Source organism: Amphiura filiformis, chromosome 14 (assembly GCF_039555335.1).
Source record: "Amphiura filiformis chromosome 14, Afil_fr2py, whole genome shotgun sequence".
Classification (NCBI taxonomy): domain Eukaryota; kingdom Metazoa; phylum Echinodermata; class Ophiuroidea; order Amphilepidida; family Amphiuridae; genus Amphiura; species Amphiura filiformis.
In genome coordinates, this window is record NC_092641.1 from 34,151,920 (window position 1) to 34,168,686 (window position 16,767).

General features: G+C 35.7%; 1 protein-coding gene across 1 annotated transcript; it reads right to left on the minus strand.

Moving 5' to 3' along the window:
- Nucleotides 1–2,666: 2,666 nt before the first annotated feature.
- On the minus strand, nucleotides 2,667–15,615 carry LOC140170005 (uncharacterized). The gene is made up of 4 exons (XM_072193314.1): nucleotides 15,408–15,615; nucleotides 10,747–11,978; nucleotides 10,267–10,329; nucleotides 2,667–3,052 (listed from the first exon to the last, which is right to left on the minus strand). Exons 2-4 carry the CDS (start codon nucleotides 11,972–11,974, stop codon nucleotides 2,922–2,924), a joined length of 1,422 nt encoding a protein of 473 aa, XP_072049415.1. The 5' UTR covers nucleotides 11,975–11,978; nucleotides 15,408–15,615; the 3' UTR covers nucleotides 2,667–2,921.
- Between the last annotated feature and the right edge of the window lie 1,152 nt (nucleotides 15,616–16,767).

A 16,767-nucleotide genomic window follows, 5' to 3' on the forward strand; every position in this document is an offset into this window, starting at 1 on the left:
GATTTCAAATTAAATAGCCCTTGTTCCCTTTATCAAAGGATTTTGAACTTTCAGTTGATGACATTGTATCTATGTGTGCTTAATCTAGTTTCTTGGTGTGCTCATAGACTCAGCAATTTCAGGGTTTTCATATATGGTGTGCTTTTACAATACACTGTTGGTCTAAGAGTGTGCATTTTTCAAACTTTGAAAAAACTTCACCAGGCTTTTCTAACACATGTATTTTGAAGGAAAAGGAAAACCAGTGCATGTGTACAAAAAAATGTAGGCCTATGTGGGGCTTCTTTATGTAGCACACAGAGTGATCCTGTAAATATACATGTTTACAAGACTATTTTCATGGCATGTACATGTAGGGGGCCTATTTCTATATTGCAGCATAATTTCCAGGGCTTCAAGGGTCTTCCCACATTTAATTGAAATGATGTTGTTACTTGTTCATTTTTCATTGCCAAATTGTGTTGCATTCTAATTTTGGCACAAAAAAGTGAAAAACAAATTGAATAGGGCTACAAGCACAATTCAAATTTTACTGGTCAGACACTGTTTACTTTTGCTTTTTTTCCACATACCAAAGCATTTGTGTAGGTTGTAGGCCTACACTTGATCCAGTTTGACACACTTTTGATTGCCCTATATAATTTTGCATTTCTTCAGAAACAATTCTGTGTACATGTACTTGTTCTAAAAAGACACGCTTTGCAGACAAAGTGAAAATATTGTACAATTCTTATGCTTCAGTGGGTGCAATGTTACAGTGCATTTTTCAAATTCAGCAAATGTTGCCTTTGTGTGGGCCTTCATTGCACAATTACCCATACAGCAGAAAATTGCAAGCTAAATTTTTGTCACAATTTTTGTGAGTGAAAAATCATGCATGAATATCAAGCCTGTTTGAGCTGTTGGTTTGGCATGGAAAACCCTGTTGGGGATGAGAGGTTTAAAATTCCAAAACCAACCCTTTTTGGCATATCCAATGATACAGTTTTAAGCAAACATACATTTAGATTTATGAGTTAAGTGCCCTTTTCAAATTCATGGCACCAGTGCCCTCAAACCACCTTTCATGTAAAATGTATTTTCATATAGGCTTTAAATATGTCTACCTTCAGTTCCTTTACTGAATGAACTTTCAACAATCCATCTTAATGCATTTTTAAAATTTCAACTATGCAAAATTCTTGTGTATTGTGTCTTGTTGACCAATTTCACACTAAATACAAATAATTATTATGTATTTCTTTACTGTATTTAAACTTCATGCACGACTGCATAAACACCTGCATATACGCACACGCCATACCTGCACCACTGCACGTACTTATGTTAACTACGCAATTTTGTATTTATCCAATGATACTGGCACAGTGGTGCAGAACCAGTTCTGGATCCTAGCCAAATAGTGAACTTGCACTAATTACCCCAATCAACCATATATATATAATACTGTATGCAGATCAAAAATCCTTTTCAAATGCCTTTACAGTATTCCGCCTTAATTCACCAAATTACACAATTTTGAGCAAAACAAGATTTTGAGCTAAAATGTCAACTCCAACCATAGCACCTGTCATTTAAAGCAACAACTGAAATAGGTTTGATCAGTAAAAAGAAATTAAAATTCTTTCATTTAAATTGGAAAATAGGCCTGTTTGTCATGCATCTGTATCATATCATGTGCTCTTCCAGCTTGTAATTTAACAGATAATCATATGTATGAAAGTCTTCTGAAGTCTAAGTAAATATATTATAATCTATAATTAAGTATAGGCACAACAAATCTACACTGTGTAACTTTCTGAGCTAGAGAAAAATGCTACAATTCGGTGGGGTTGATAAAAAGAACCCAATAAAATAGGGTTATATAAACTTGTAAAATCAAACACCTTAAATAGCAGTTAGTCCAATCACAGTAAGGCAAACACGCTAAATTGACACAACATTATTATAAACATGACACCTCATTACTAGTGCAAGCAGATGATTTTCAGTCAGAATTCATTACTATTTTCTTAAAATTTTCACACACAAAAAGTGTGAAGATATTAGTACAGCTTCAATGTAACAAGATATTTTCATTTCATCTCCCAAGGAAATTTGATCCGTTAAATGAAATTGCAGCATCTATTTCCAGCTAGAACAGCGGGCTGCCATCACACATTTGCCATCAAGTATAAATATCTATAACATGGATGATAACTTTATAATTGACATCATGGGCAATCTTTCCTCCTGGATATCAAATATTATCCTTATAATAAAACTTTTTTTTAATTCTTAAATTAAAATCCTGGGTTTAAAACATTTTTGTATAAATAATAACAAAAAAAAGTTGATTTCATTTGAGTAATTACACTTCAATATATGTACTAACGACCTATTCAAAATGCAGCATATATAATTCCTAAAACATATGTCATTTTACCAGATGATAATTACACTTCCTATTATGCATAAGTCGATGGTAGTGATACACTGAGCAAATTGGATTTCTTGTGGGGATGGCAAAACTGATAAATTTCTAGAATCATTTCAAACACAATTTGCGATAAATATGGCTCAGCATCATCAGCGATTAATTTTACTCAAGACAAGCAAGAGTGGTTGCAAATCCGTTTCTGAATAAAACCCACAGCTAACTGTGAAATCAGCAATAGGCCTACCTTGGGTCGGTCCCTCTATATGTAAGAGTAGCCTCTTGGACAGGCCAGCATTGAAACGGTGAGATCACAGTCAGTTAAAAATAAATACACAAGCAAGCCACACAAATATATGTGGTATATACCATCCTGATGGCATTGTCTTGATGTAACAGCTTTCTTTGTCACCAGCAAGACCTTTGACGGATCACTCCAAGATGATATAAAAGTGGTCTCTTGGGCAGGCCGCTCCACGAGAACTGATGACAAAGCGGAGTCCATTTACTTGTTATATGTGGACCTCATGGCATTTTCTTGGCGCACCAGTTTTTCAATCATCTGATGTCTCATCCTCATTTCATGTTTCAGTTCATCTCTCTCTTCAAGAAGATTCACCAGGTCACTGGAAATATCTGCAAAAACAAGACAAAACTTGCATTTAGTAATAATAGTATTCAATATTTTCTCTTTAGTAGTGTAATGATATTAGGTACACTAACTGTTTGCTTTTCCTCAACCGACTGCCCCTAATCTTGAAAATCTGAAAAAGAGATTTTACCCTAATTTCAGAAATCCCAGAAAAGTTTTTTCTTTTAGAATTTTGACATCCTGAAAAGTTCTGTGTAACCCCATCAACAGCCTTATCCCCATTTTCTTCATAAAAGCTGAGATTTTGGTATCAGAAGTAAGCTCATATGATAGTGAAATGTAGTTACCACAACCAGAAGTATGCACTTTCGTCATGCTTTTGCCTCTTGTATCAAACCGCTGCACCCGCTGGGGCAATACAACCCAGGGAATACAACTCCATTTAGCTTAGTTTGCTATTTCCAGGATGGGCAATACCTGTTTAGTACCGTGCTGAAACACTTCAAAGTGCTGCATCACCAAAGCAACAAGTATATTTCTTTATAAATTTTGTGATATCAACTTCAAACATTCAATGTTTGACATATTGATTTGACAACCATTCTCTGATGAACTCAACTACACTGCATACATATCCATCATATCGGAACATGGTTGAACTGGTATAATTTACTCATATAATACGCTAAATAACCTACTGAAAAAAACTCTTTGAATTTGCTTTAAACACCCATTGTATCACCACATGTTATATTATTATTAATATTATTATTGATTTTCATATAACCAGAGGGTCCGTGTAAATATGTAATAATAATCTCACACAATGACAATGCAAATTGCTCTGGGCTGTGAGTGAGGTGAGCACACGTGTTTGCTAGGCTTCTTGCTTGGTTAATTAGCATCATTAATTCTAAAAGCACTTTGCCTTATTTTCATCCACGAGTTTCATACACTTCCTTTTCATTAATAATGTATATATTTCCTTTACAAATTAATGCTGCTTTTTAGACCATATTTTTTCTTATAGTGCAATTTTTTTGGGCAGGCCCCTGTCAACTTTATTATGCTATATATATTTTCTAAAAAGTAATATTTTGATTTTTTCCTTTATTATACAGCAATATTTTGTTGTATTGCTGGTGCATAATATGCCTCAACTCAACCCTCCTGTCTAGCCTTAACTGTGGTCCTTTTCAATATACCGGTATTTGATTTTATGTGTATTATGAATAAAATTGAAATGATGAAAAGTTATAATTCTATATAAATGTGACCTTCGTTTTTAAGATGCCTAAGATCAGATAAGATAATTAATATTAAATTTATTTATTGTCAATCAACTTATGAATTTGTTAACTTCCTTTTTTCCATAAATATGGTAAATTATAAAAATTAAGTTATTCTGTTCCCCTCTGAGATAATCAGTATTTATTATCTGTTCCAACTCAGTGACACCTCATGCATATTTTCCTGGGTGGGATTAGGCAAATGGTCACTGGAGGGGTATGAAAACTGTACTACAGCGCTGCTAATTGATTTTTCTAAGTAAAACACTAATACCTATTATAACAATGCATCCAAATGCCCAGTGAAATTAATGAGGTGTTACTGGAGCTGGAAAATAATAATTCATGTTGCTACAAATAATAATATGTATTATTTTTTTTAATGTGAAATTGAGCATTCTTTCAGGTCACATCGTTTGGGGATATTCTAGTTTGGTTTGAGTAGGTCTGCCTCCAAAAATCAAATTGTGAATCCATTGTATCATAGGGCCTACCAATTTTGGTAAACAAAAAGCCCAAATATTCTGTCAAATTCAAAATGAATTGGCACACAGAGTTCAAGCAATTTTTGGCATATTTTGACAATTTTGACTACAATGAGGCAACAAAAAAGTTAACAGTCTGAAAAATATTGAAAAAAAATCCATATTTATATCAAAATTGATATCTAGAATATGACCCATGTATGTGGCACATGCCCCCCTTGGTCATTTGTTCCCCCTTCCCTTGGCCATATCTCAAAATTAATTTCAAGCAATAAATATTGCCAGTGACCACAGTACCTATCACAATCCAATTGTCACTGTTCATAAATGTACATGTAACAAGTACAATGTAGATACCATACAGGATACTCAAAGGATATCATATTAGGATATTGCTTGAAATAGATAGGCTAGGATAATTAGGTTATATAGCCCTATTAATTATCATAATTGACTTGATAATAGTTTTGAAGTTGACAAGACACAAGTTCAATGTTGCATTGCAGTAATAAATGAGTACTTTTCCTACTTGATATTGCACCAAAAGACCTTTAATTTGTAATTCTTAGCTTGCTCATATCCCCCTGTGTTGTCACAGAATGCCCTCTTCCTTCAAATTTCATCCATATCCATTTCTCCTCTCCAACCCTTCAACACGAGTTGTATCAACCACCAAAACCCTCCTTTAAGGACAAAAATAATGAGTGAAAGCAATGAAGCATTGGACTTTACAAAAATCAAATATTGCGGACTAAGAAACCAAAAACATGTACATTGTAGGCTCAGTTATCCACTATAGCCTTTTATTTTGTAAGTTTATATATAAATTACTACACAACAAGATTAGATTATTATACTTCCCTGTGTTGAGTTTCATCATATCCATGTTAACTATCTCACAAGACCCACATTTGTCTGTACATTACACAATGATCATGACAATAACAAAAAATGTCAAACTTGAATGTACAACATGTTCAACCACTGTCTATGGTTCAACCTGCCTGCACCTTTCTGTCCAGTTTGTTCTATAACTAACATTTTGGTATCAGAACAAATATGTTTCTCACTACCCCAGTAAAATTTAATGCACAAGATATGTTTTGTTCAGATGTTGTGAATAAAAACATGGTGAAGTAGTAACCACTACCAGAAGTACAATAGTACATGTATTCTATAAGGCATTGTCAACTTGTTATACTGTACCCATTTTTTTTCATATCAAAACTGCTGGAGCAATACAACTTTTTGGAAACATTGTTTTAATTTAATGATACTATTATGGTAGGCCTCAGTGTAAGATAGAAAACATTATAACATGAAAACATTGGACCATGCCCCTTTATTCAAATACTAAATCCCTTTAGATAAAATAAAGCAAAACTAGAAACGTCGCGGTTTTCGACGCAAGGCGTCGAATGGGATGCCTCCACCCTGATGACCCAAAAATGACCTTGCACCCTTGGTGACCCTGAAATGACCTTCCAAAAATTTGGCTCTAAATGTTGAGTGTACCCACCAAGTTTCATGCCCATACGACTAATTTGATTAATTTGACCTCAGATGACCCCTTGGTGACCCCGAAATGACCTTCCAAAACTTTGGCTCTAAATGTTGTCTGTACCCACCAAGTTTCAAGCCCATATGACAATTTTATTAATTTGACCTCAGATGACCCCTTGGTGACCCCGGATGACCTTCCAGAAATTTGTCTCTAAATGTTGACTGTACCCACCAAGTTTCAAGCCCATATGACAATTTTAAGTAACTTGACCTCAGATGACCCCTTGGTGACCCCGGATGACCCCAAAATGACCTTCCAAAAATTTGGCTCTAAATGTTGACTGTACCCACCAAGTTTCATGCCCATAGGATTTGAACTGTCCATATGAGACCAAATTTACAAGTTGACCTCAAATGACCTTTGACCTCAGTATATGACCTTGAACCCCACCCAAAAAAAAGTATCCAGGGTTTCTGACCATGACCAACCTATCCTGAAAATCTGAAGTCAATCCGCCCATCCATGCCCGAGATACAGCATCCGGACGGACGGACGGAAGCTCGGACATTGCAAAAACAGTATGCCTCGCGGTGGAGGCATAAAAATACACCTTCAAACACATTTCATATCTGCTCTTGATGAAATCGGGAGGAAGTCACATCTTGCAGTTTCATGATTTAAATATATAAATGTAGGTAGTGGGCACTAGCAAATAAGCTTTTTTTAAATGATACCAATAATTTTCAATGAATTTATCCTTTTTAAGATATAATTTTGTAATGCCACCTTGATATTTTTGCCTCATTGCTACATGCATGTATTCTGAGAAATAGGCTAATTATTTTTCTGCTTTACACACAATTGAATACAGATTCACAATATTCAAGTGTTAATTATTGATTAAATAATCTTCTTTTCAATATAGTATTAAGTACTTTAAGGGTAGACGAGGTATTGTTGGTCGAAGCAACTAAAAAATCAATTTTCATTATCTAGATCCATATATTATAATGGAAAATAACACCTTGATGTTTTGCAAAACTTCATTCTACTAATCCTATACCTTGAAATCTTGCTTAATTTATTGTTGTTAATGAGTTATGTACGTTTTACAAAAGTGTTGTTGTCTCAGCCCTCTTTACAACATAACTCAAGAACCACAGGACCTACCAAATATATCTGTGATATTTCAATTCTTTTACACGTTCGCTATGAAATGAGCAATGCAGTTTTTGCCAAAGCTCACTACCAATTCGCAAGATGCTGTGAATGACCAAATCGCAACAGTTTAAAATAATTAATAACCTTAAAGGATTTGAAAATCCACTTAGTCTCATCAGTTGATATCACGGTCAAATACCAAGAAATTAAGAATTAAAAGAAATTATGGGAGTGTGATCTTTTACAAGCCTGTGCAACTCAAAAACTTGTCAGCGAATTGTACTGGGTTTTGTCTCGGAGTGGGACACACATTTTGTTGCCAATATTATTTTCCTCACAAAAATCAATTTAATCCTTGTGCCTGAAACCTGTGAAATGCGATTATTCATAATATTCACTCTTGTGGGTTGATCTACATTTGCCTGTGTTTCGTAGAATAATCAGGTGAATTTTGTTAAGCTCATGCTGATGCTACGTCATACTACGTATAAAATACCTCATAAGCCACTATTTATAAGCTCTTGAACTGTTTTATATTATAAATAATAGATGAGGCAACCATTTTGAGGCTGGCCACAGAATTCAAAATTTACTTTGCTTTTAGTGTAAAATGCATACAAACATTAATTGTCACACTTTAAAACATTAAGGGCACTATAATAAATAAATTCAACAAATTTGTCATTTTCTCTTGAACACTTTTAATTTTGCATCTCTCATTAAATATATAATATTATTTTTAAAATTTGTGTTTTAATTTTGTTTCAATTAAAAAGCAGGAGTCGATAGCACAATTAATGTCTCAAAGCTGCTGAGTGCATTCGTCTTGGAGAATTGGTTAATTCAATTTTTTCTCTTGATTTCTTTTATATATTTAATTTTGTGTAGAGGTACTAGAGGTAGGCCTATGGAATTTTTAAAAAATGGGGGAAAAACACATTCCACATTTGGATTTTAAAATCAAGTTTTGAGTCATACTATTATTTGATTTTTTCCTTGGGTTGCTTTCAGGTTATCATTTGCAGGATATGTTAGCACCTATGCTTCTTTTATACAGTAATTAATATGCAAACATGGCGATTTCTTTGGATTTTCAGACTTGGCTATCATAGTAACATTTAAATCTGAGACGAAAATTCACAATTCACTTCCTTTAAATTTGTCAAAATCAGCATTGCCATATAGTATATTGAAATAAATTATTTGCAATACTGAATGAGACAAAATCTTGTCTACTACTAGTCAGGGTAATCATGCATAACATCAAGGCCACTCTAATACAAAACCTTCTGCTTCTTTCCATTCATTAGGTCACCTAAAGAATGCTGACAATTATATTGTAGTACTACAAAATATTTGACTAGAAACATCGCATGATTCCAGCAGATCCGGTGTGATCAATTGGGGCTAAATTTGGGGTTATTTGTGGTGAAATAGTTTTGGAATTGGGAATTTTTACAAAGTCCCTTTTGGGTTCACTGTACCAAGGCCCTACATGGTGTTGCAAATAGTGGTATATGGTGATAATAATTATGGAAACAAAATGGCCACAATTAATACAAAATAAGCTAAAATCATCAAAGGCTATTTGAGTCCTTGGGTTTTGAAAATGTATGGGTCATCATCATTTTCACATACAAGCCCATACTCAAATTGTAAAATTTCAAAGTTACACTGGTCCACACTACTTCCCAACATGTATCAAATGAAATAGTCATTTGGTACACACGGGATTCGAACCTATTGACCCCGGGCACTCAACTTTGGAAGTGACGGTATGTGCCTGTCAATAGGCCCCTCTTTTGAAGTAGACTATACCCGATGACCCCCTGTTTAAAAAAGTCATACCCGATGACCCCCCCTTTTTTAGTTGCGGCTACCCAATGACCCCCTTTTTTTTGTTGCGGCTACCCAATGAGCCCCCTTTTTTCTAGATTTTCTAGAATAGCATCATCAAAATGCCAAAAAATAATGCCGAAACTTTCCAATTTTCTCAAAATTATGCAGAAATTTTCAAAATTTTGCTCCATTTTTTCAAAATTTTCTACCCGATGACCATTTTTTTGAAATCTTATACTCAATGACCCCCTTTTTTCAAAATATTATACCCAATGACCCCTTTTTTATTTTGTTTGTACCCAATGACCCCTTTTTGAAATAACGCTTTGTACCCGATAGGCACTTACTTCGCGACGCCGGTAGGCACATACCCGTCACTTCTAAAGTTGAGTGCCCCCCGGGCTATTGACATGCAAAGCAGATCACCGACCTGTAGTCACACAGGGTTTTCGCTGGCCCAGCCAGCGATTCTGTGGGTATGACTATAATTTACCCTGTGGGAATACCAGTATTTATTGTAAATATGTGACCATCCACAACGAACCCCAGTGACGAACCAAGTAAAGTCGCCAGTGCTTATTCAGAGATATGGACCAATGAGCACTATAGAAATCAACAGAAAACAAAAGAATTTCAAGAGCAAACTTGATGAGTACCTTATTTCCCACGCAGCTACATTTGTACAACGTACATGTATGACAAGTGATATCATTTTAAAGCTTGTTTTCTGGAGATTTCAATTGTTCAATAATACTCAAAATTGCGACTTTACACTGGCAGTGGCGGCACCAGGAATTTTTTTGGGGGGCATGCGGGGCAAAGTGAATTTCGACAGGGGGTCGACAAATTTTGCAAAATTGCGGAAATTTATTTAAATTTGGGGTTTTTTGCCACAAAACTGGGGGAAAGAAAAATATTTTTGGGGCGCCACCACTTTACACTGGGTTTGCTGTGGATGGTCATATACATTATATGCTTACCTCTAACAATACTGCTCATGGCATCTATTTTATCTCTCAGGTGGTTGCTGCTCAATTTGAACACTGAAAAAAAAAAAACCAAAAAAATACAAATGAAAAATGTTTAATTTAATTCATTTAAATTTCATCTCTGTCGCAAATTGAGCTTAATACATGATATAAAATTTTGAGGGTCAAAGATTTTGACCAAATACAAGTGCTCAAAAAGATTCCAATAAGGGGCTGTGCAATAATTATGAGCCCAGGTGGAAGGTAAAATTGTGGAGGGGCAAGAAATTTTACCCCCTCTTGCCACGGGGGTCTACATTAGGCGACTAAGCTTTGATAGTTCGCATGATAATGCAATCACATCGCATGGGATACCAGCGCTTGCAGATGTTTTGTGAATTAAGGTTTTTTTGTGTTTGGTTCGGTTAGGGTTATGGGGAGTTATGGGGACCTTTTTTATACAAGACAGTACAATGCATAACTAAAACTTACAGTCTTCTTTGTCTCTCTTTGGCTGCTCTTCAGTCACTAGAACTGTTGGCATCCCCTGCCGACTTCCACTCTTCACTTCCTGTGAGGGCACTTTTGTCGAACTATCTGGTATGATTCTGCTTCCACCACCATTATTGTTATTATACTGAGTTGTCCTGCTTCTGTTACTCGTGTCCGGTTTAACATCCCGCCTTCCGACGATAGAGTTTCTTTTCTTATCACCACCTGACTTGCCATTACCAGAATTGTTTCTAGCTTTGTCGGCATCAATTGGATACAACCTCACTTCAAAACCAGAAACGTTCTTAACTTCCTGTCCATCTGGTTTGACAGCGGAACTATCTACAACAGTGGTGTTCGTAGGAGGGGTAGGGACAGTCGCTTGCGGAGCAGACTGCTTTCGTCTACCACCAAAAATGTCCCTTGGTCTTGAAAATATACTTTTACCAAATAAATACTTGGCATAACTTTGTTTCAAGGCAAGATATTTAGGATCGGCTTCCTTCTGGACGGATGATGAATTTAAGTTTGTTAAGTTTTTATCGCTCCTACTTTTGTGTATGCCGCCCTCGTTGTTGATCAATGTTGGGCTAGAACATCTCGTTGTCGGGGTACTATGCACTGTCAAACCTGTGTCATTCCTTTTATTCTCATAAATCTCCTTCTTCTTTGCTTTTCTAAGAAGTTTTTGCAACTTACTGTTAAAGGCATGCTTATTCAGTTCATTGTAACTTTTAGATTTCTCATTCAAATCATCTCCTGGAACCGGACCGCCAATTACGGTATACCTCCTATGTTTGGAGCTTGGACTTTGCGTGCTTGGACTTTGAGTGCTTGGACTTTGAATGTTTGGTGGTGTAGCTGGTTGACTCACACTACGAAATCTAGGTGAACTTGGTCCACCAGTCATTAAATCAAATATACTCCCGGATCGTGAACGGGCTGGGCTCACGGACGGACTGCTGCAAACCGGACTCTGAGCCGGAGAAAACGGAACACTTTGTCTTTGCTGATGCTGTTTCCACAAGCACCCTTTATGTGCCTGCATATCGGAATGCGTGGGCATTTCATTAAATCCTGTTCTTGTGAAACTGCTATTGGCAATCTCTTGACGGCAGATGCCACATGGTACAAGGTCTTCTCCGGTGTCCAGATGGCAGATGTCACATCTACTGCTGTCCAGGTTGACGTTGACAAAGTCATCCTCTACCTCTACTGAATCCAACATGATCCTGTAATGATGACAATGTTTTTAACATAAAATTAACAAATTTATTGTTTGCAAATTCATGAGACATCGTATTCGCCCAGTAAAGATTAAAAATAGTATTTATTTTTAGGCATAAATTGTCTGTATTATAATTATTTTAGACAGGCAGGAGGGCAGATACCAACGTTTTCTTTTTACCTCCCCTTCGGATGCTACTGGAAGAAACCCCCCCCCCCCCGAAATCAGGATACTGTTGATTTTGACAGGTCGCCATTGTTCTCAATGTTATTGTTATTGCTCGCTCTAAAAAGGCTTAGGAAATAATGGAAATATTTAAAATGTATACTATGTACAATCTCCTTGTGGAAAGGGGGGAAGCAATTTTTGACATTGTTAACTCCGGGGCTTATTATTGCACAGCCCTTGGTTTAATTCTGGGGGTAAGGTATATCGGTGGTGGTGGGGGTCAAATGTTTGTTGCCGAAATGGGGGGGGGGGGGGTGTCATAATTTTATTGATGCTGACTTTTTGTAAATTTGGGACACCCCCCCCCCCCTCTGAAGAAAATGGCAGCCCCTAAGGAAGGATCAAAATATTTCAGAACCGTTTTGGTGCATATAGATATGCCTACATCATAAAATTGCATTTCTGTAATCATAATTATATAAAGACCTTGATAATATGCCACATTTATGTTGTCATGGTGACATCGTTTTAGCATTGTTATTAGAACAATAGAAGCAGTCAATGCAAGCTATGAAACAAGTCACAAAGCCTGAGGCTGAAATTAATTCTCAAGGAAAAATACAGTTTGTTTTATCCATCATGTTCTACACATTCTGTTCCTGCATGGCCCTGCACATCCTGTTCACAATTATTTCATCTTTTTCCAGGCCCCTAACCAGGAGGGGGGGTCACCAAATCTCCCCTATTTTGCCCCAAAAAGTCCCATTTGCGAGCATAGCAAGTGAAAAAATAGACGTTTTTAATGCCTTTTTGGTCTAACAAGGTCCAAATTTCGAAAAAAAGTCCACCTTTTAAAAATCTGCCCCAGTTCAAAAAGGTCCACATTTTGAAAAAAAAGTTCACTTTTTCAAAATCAGCTCCTCCAAATAAATCCTGGTTACGGGCCTAGAGAACATTTATTAAATACATGCCAAGTGCATTTACAATCAAAATTAAACCATGGTTGTGAATTTGTGATAACAATTTGGGATTTGAATAGATTTAAATCATCCTGAGGGGGCCGCCACTTTCAATGTTCAATCTTACAGGGAGCGTCTTCAACAACTCAATCTTATGGATCTTAATAACAGGAGGAAATATTTATCTATTTGTTTTGCTTGCCAGTGTATTTCAAATTCAAATTCTTATGTCTTTCATTTCAGCAACTGGACTGTAAACATTCGCCATCTTGACAATTTGCTTTTTAACAATCACATCACCCCAAAAACCGATAGTTTTAAATATACCATCAGTGTCAATTTTCCCCGTCTTTGGGATGCACTCCCAGTGTCCATCAGGGATCAGTTTATTTTGTATAAAAATATGAGGCCATAAAAAGCCACCTTAAAACACATTTTATTGAAATGACTATGCAAGAGCTGGAGCTGGACTCCTAAATTTTATGTTATTGTTGATGAAATATGTGTAATGTGTAATATGTAACTTATTCTAAATGTGCAATATTTAATACTTAATATTTATGTTTTGAGTTCACTTGTCTCGGTGGGTTGGAGGGTCACACCCCTTGGGTGATAGTGTTCACGCCCTGGCTCCTCCTGGCTAGCCTACCGGGTCAATCTTTTATAATTTTTATTTTATGACATGCTTTGTATGTGTATTTTTGATGTATTTTAGCCAGTTATGTAAATAAATAAAAATGACTTTCTTTGGAAAGGGAGGGTCCCAAATATATATGTGACCATAAACTTGTAACCCCTCTACCTGAAGTTGAAATTTATTATGATCCCTTTCGCACATAACAGCAAATGCAATGTAACTTTTATGACCCTATTAAATATAATTGCCCCTTGATTTAAGGCTAATGAAATGAAATGATTAGTTTCTCTCACATTTTTTTCAGTGAAATATGAGGTCATGATTTCATTCATTATTTTGGAAAATTTCATTAATTGTCAAAACTTTCATTTATATGACTATAAATTACCTTATTGTTTATGAAAGACCATCTCAAAACGTGTATTAATGGTTAATGCTATCATCATTAAAGACATTTGGCAACAGATTGAGAAAAGATTTGAATTTCTTTTCATTAAAATGAAAATAAGATTTTCCCCTTCCTTTTGCATACTACTTTGTCCAATTTTTTTTCTCATTTTCTGCCCAAAATGCAAAAAAAAAAAAGCGAAAAAAATGCAATGGATGTAGTACCGCTTTAAATTTCCATTATTTACTACATCCTCTACCCCTGCAACTAAGAAAAACTGCTGTTTATGATCAGCAGGGGATGTCAGACATTTTGAGAGTTTCAATTTTGATTATTCCCATCTCAATTTTCAGATAATTGACTTTTTTAATGAAAATAATGAAAGTTTTAGTCAAATTGAAAATTAATGCGGGTGGGTGACTGGAAACGTGGAATCAACTTTCATTAGCCTAGATTAAAGTGATCCACAGCCCCCGGCCACAGCCTCATCAGATCAGCTCTCATCCCCCACGTTTCACAAAAAAAAACTGTGATTTTTATACTACGGTACTGGAAACCTCTGGCTACATATATTGTTTATGTATCAAAAAAATTTTGCAGAAAATTCGTTTAGCAAAAATATTGTCAAATTTGTAACAAAATTACATAATGGGTCCCAATAGAAGCATTGTAATACACATAATAAAATACGGCAAAACTTGTCACAAAATTTTGGAATTTTGGGAATATATGCTTTTTTTGTGGATATCTACTGAAAGGCGTCATAAAAATATGATAGGTTCACGAAATACTCCTTTAAAGCACATAATAAACATCAAAAACATGAATTACCGTACTTTTTTATACTACCTATATTTTATGCTACTTTTATAAGTTCCAAGTTTTGGTTTGAAATTCTACAATTTTGATAATACAAAGTACATGTACTGATGATGTAGTCATGTTATCATTCCATTTTTCTTAATCTTATTTCCTTGTAGGCCTACAATGTACATGTTGTAAACATAGAAATTACAAAATTCCCCTTGGGATTCCCCTCCAGGATCTATAAGATCCTGTATTGGGGTTCTGACATAGTTGCCTATTGTATTGTACTACATGTATATTGTCAATCAATGATCATGTACATTGTACAAGTACTACGATACTACTGTACATACATGATCATGCATTTTATAGCATCATCATCACGTACATCATCACCAGTATAAAACAAACGCAATTGCCGTTGAAGATCCAAGTACAATTTTTATAGAATGAATGTTACCATCTAAAACTTACCTTTTCAAATTCTCTTCTTAAATCCTTGTGCAAAAATCAGACATCATCTTCACCAGATCGGGACATCCGTGTTACTTTGTTTTGGCTTTGTTGACTAGCTACGGGTATACCACATGATAAGGCGCTCGCTACAGGTGTTTCTGACGTAGACAGGTGCATGCATATGAATATAGAGGCTGTCAATTAACGTTTTGTTGACCATGGAGCAATCGATTGGTGGTGGGTTGCCAGTTTAATGATAGTTACCGCAATGCTGCAAGCCGGTGAGAAATCCTTAGTGCAGTCTTGTGAAATCACATTCTTTCATTATCTACTACTATTAAAAACTGATGTGTGCCTATTTCTTCATAAGAGGAGTTGGTCATACGAGACTAGGTGGGTTAATACTGAAGAAATCAGACCCCATTTGAACTGTTAACAAAATTAGATTCCCCTTCTCCGCAGACTACCGGTATGCCATAGTCGAATTTTATTAAAAATATGTTATTATTTAATGATGAACCCATTTCGTTGAACTCAAAATTATACTGATGTTTATTAAAATTAAAGTATTCAATAGTAAAATGGTCATAAAGAGTTAAAAATATCAGACGATTAGTTACAATAAAAGTAATTGAATGCAACATTATCTTGCATAATTATAACGGCTCACTTTAAAGGGGCATTTCGTGATCCACAGCCTCATCCCCCACTTTTCTCAAAAAAGTTGAGATTTTTATATCACTGGAAACCTCTGGCTACATAATGTTTATGTACAAAATATTTCTTGCAGATTAATTCGTTTAGCAAAGATATCGTGAAATTTGAATTTCGTTCTGGTGCACCAGAACGAAATTACAACGCATTGTCTATGGAGCAGTGTAATACACATAATTATGCAACTGAAATTTTGGGAATAGGTTTTTTCGTGGATATCTAATGAAAAATGACATAATAGTATACAAATATTGACTGCTATGAGGGGCATGGTTAAAATTATAGGCCCAAGGTGATCTCAAAACCATGACTAGGCCCCGAGGCGTAGCCGAGGGCATAGTCATGGTTTTGAGATCACCGCGGGCCTATAATTTTAACCATGCCCTGAATAAAAAGCAGTCAATATTTGTTTTATATACCAAATCTTAAGATTCTTGTCATCTGTTTGGTTAAAAGCATCGATTTTGGGAAGAGAAATTAATAGTTTCAAACGAACGGCACACAGATTACAATCTGCGATTTATGCGTAATTATAGCGCGTGAAAACATTAACGCATGCGTAATACCATTTTACGCTGGGAAAAACGCGCAGTTTTATCGTGACGCACGTGACCGGTCCATAGTTCATTTCCATGGACCGGTCCATAGTTCATTTTGCGGGCAT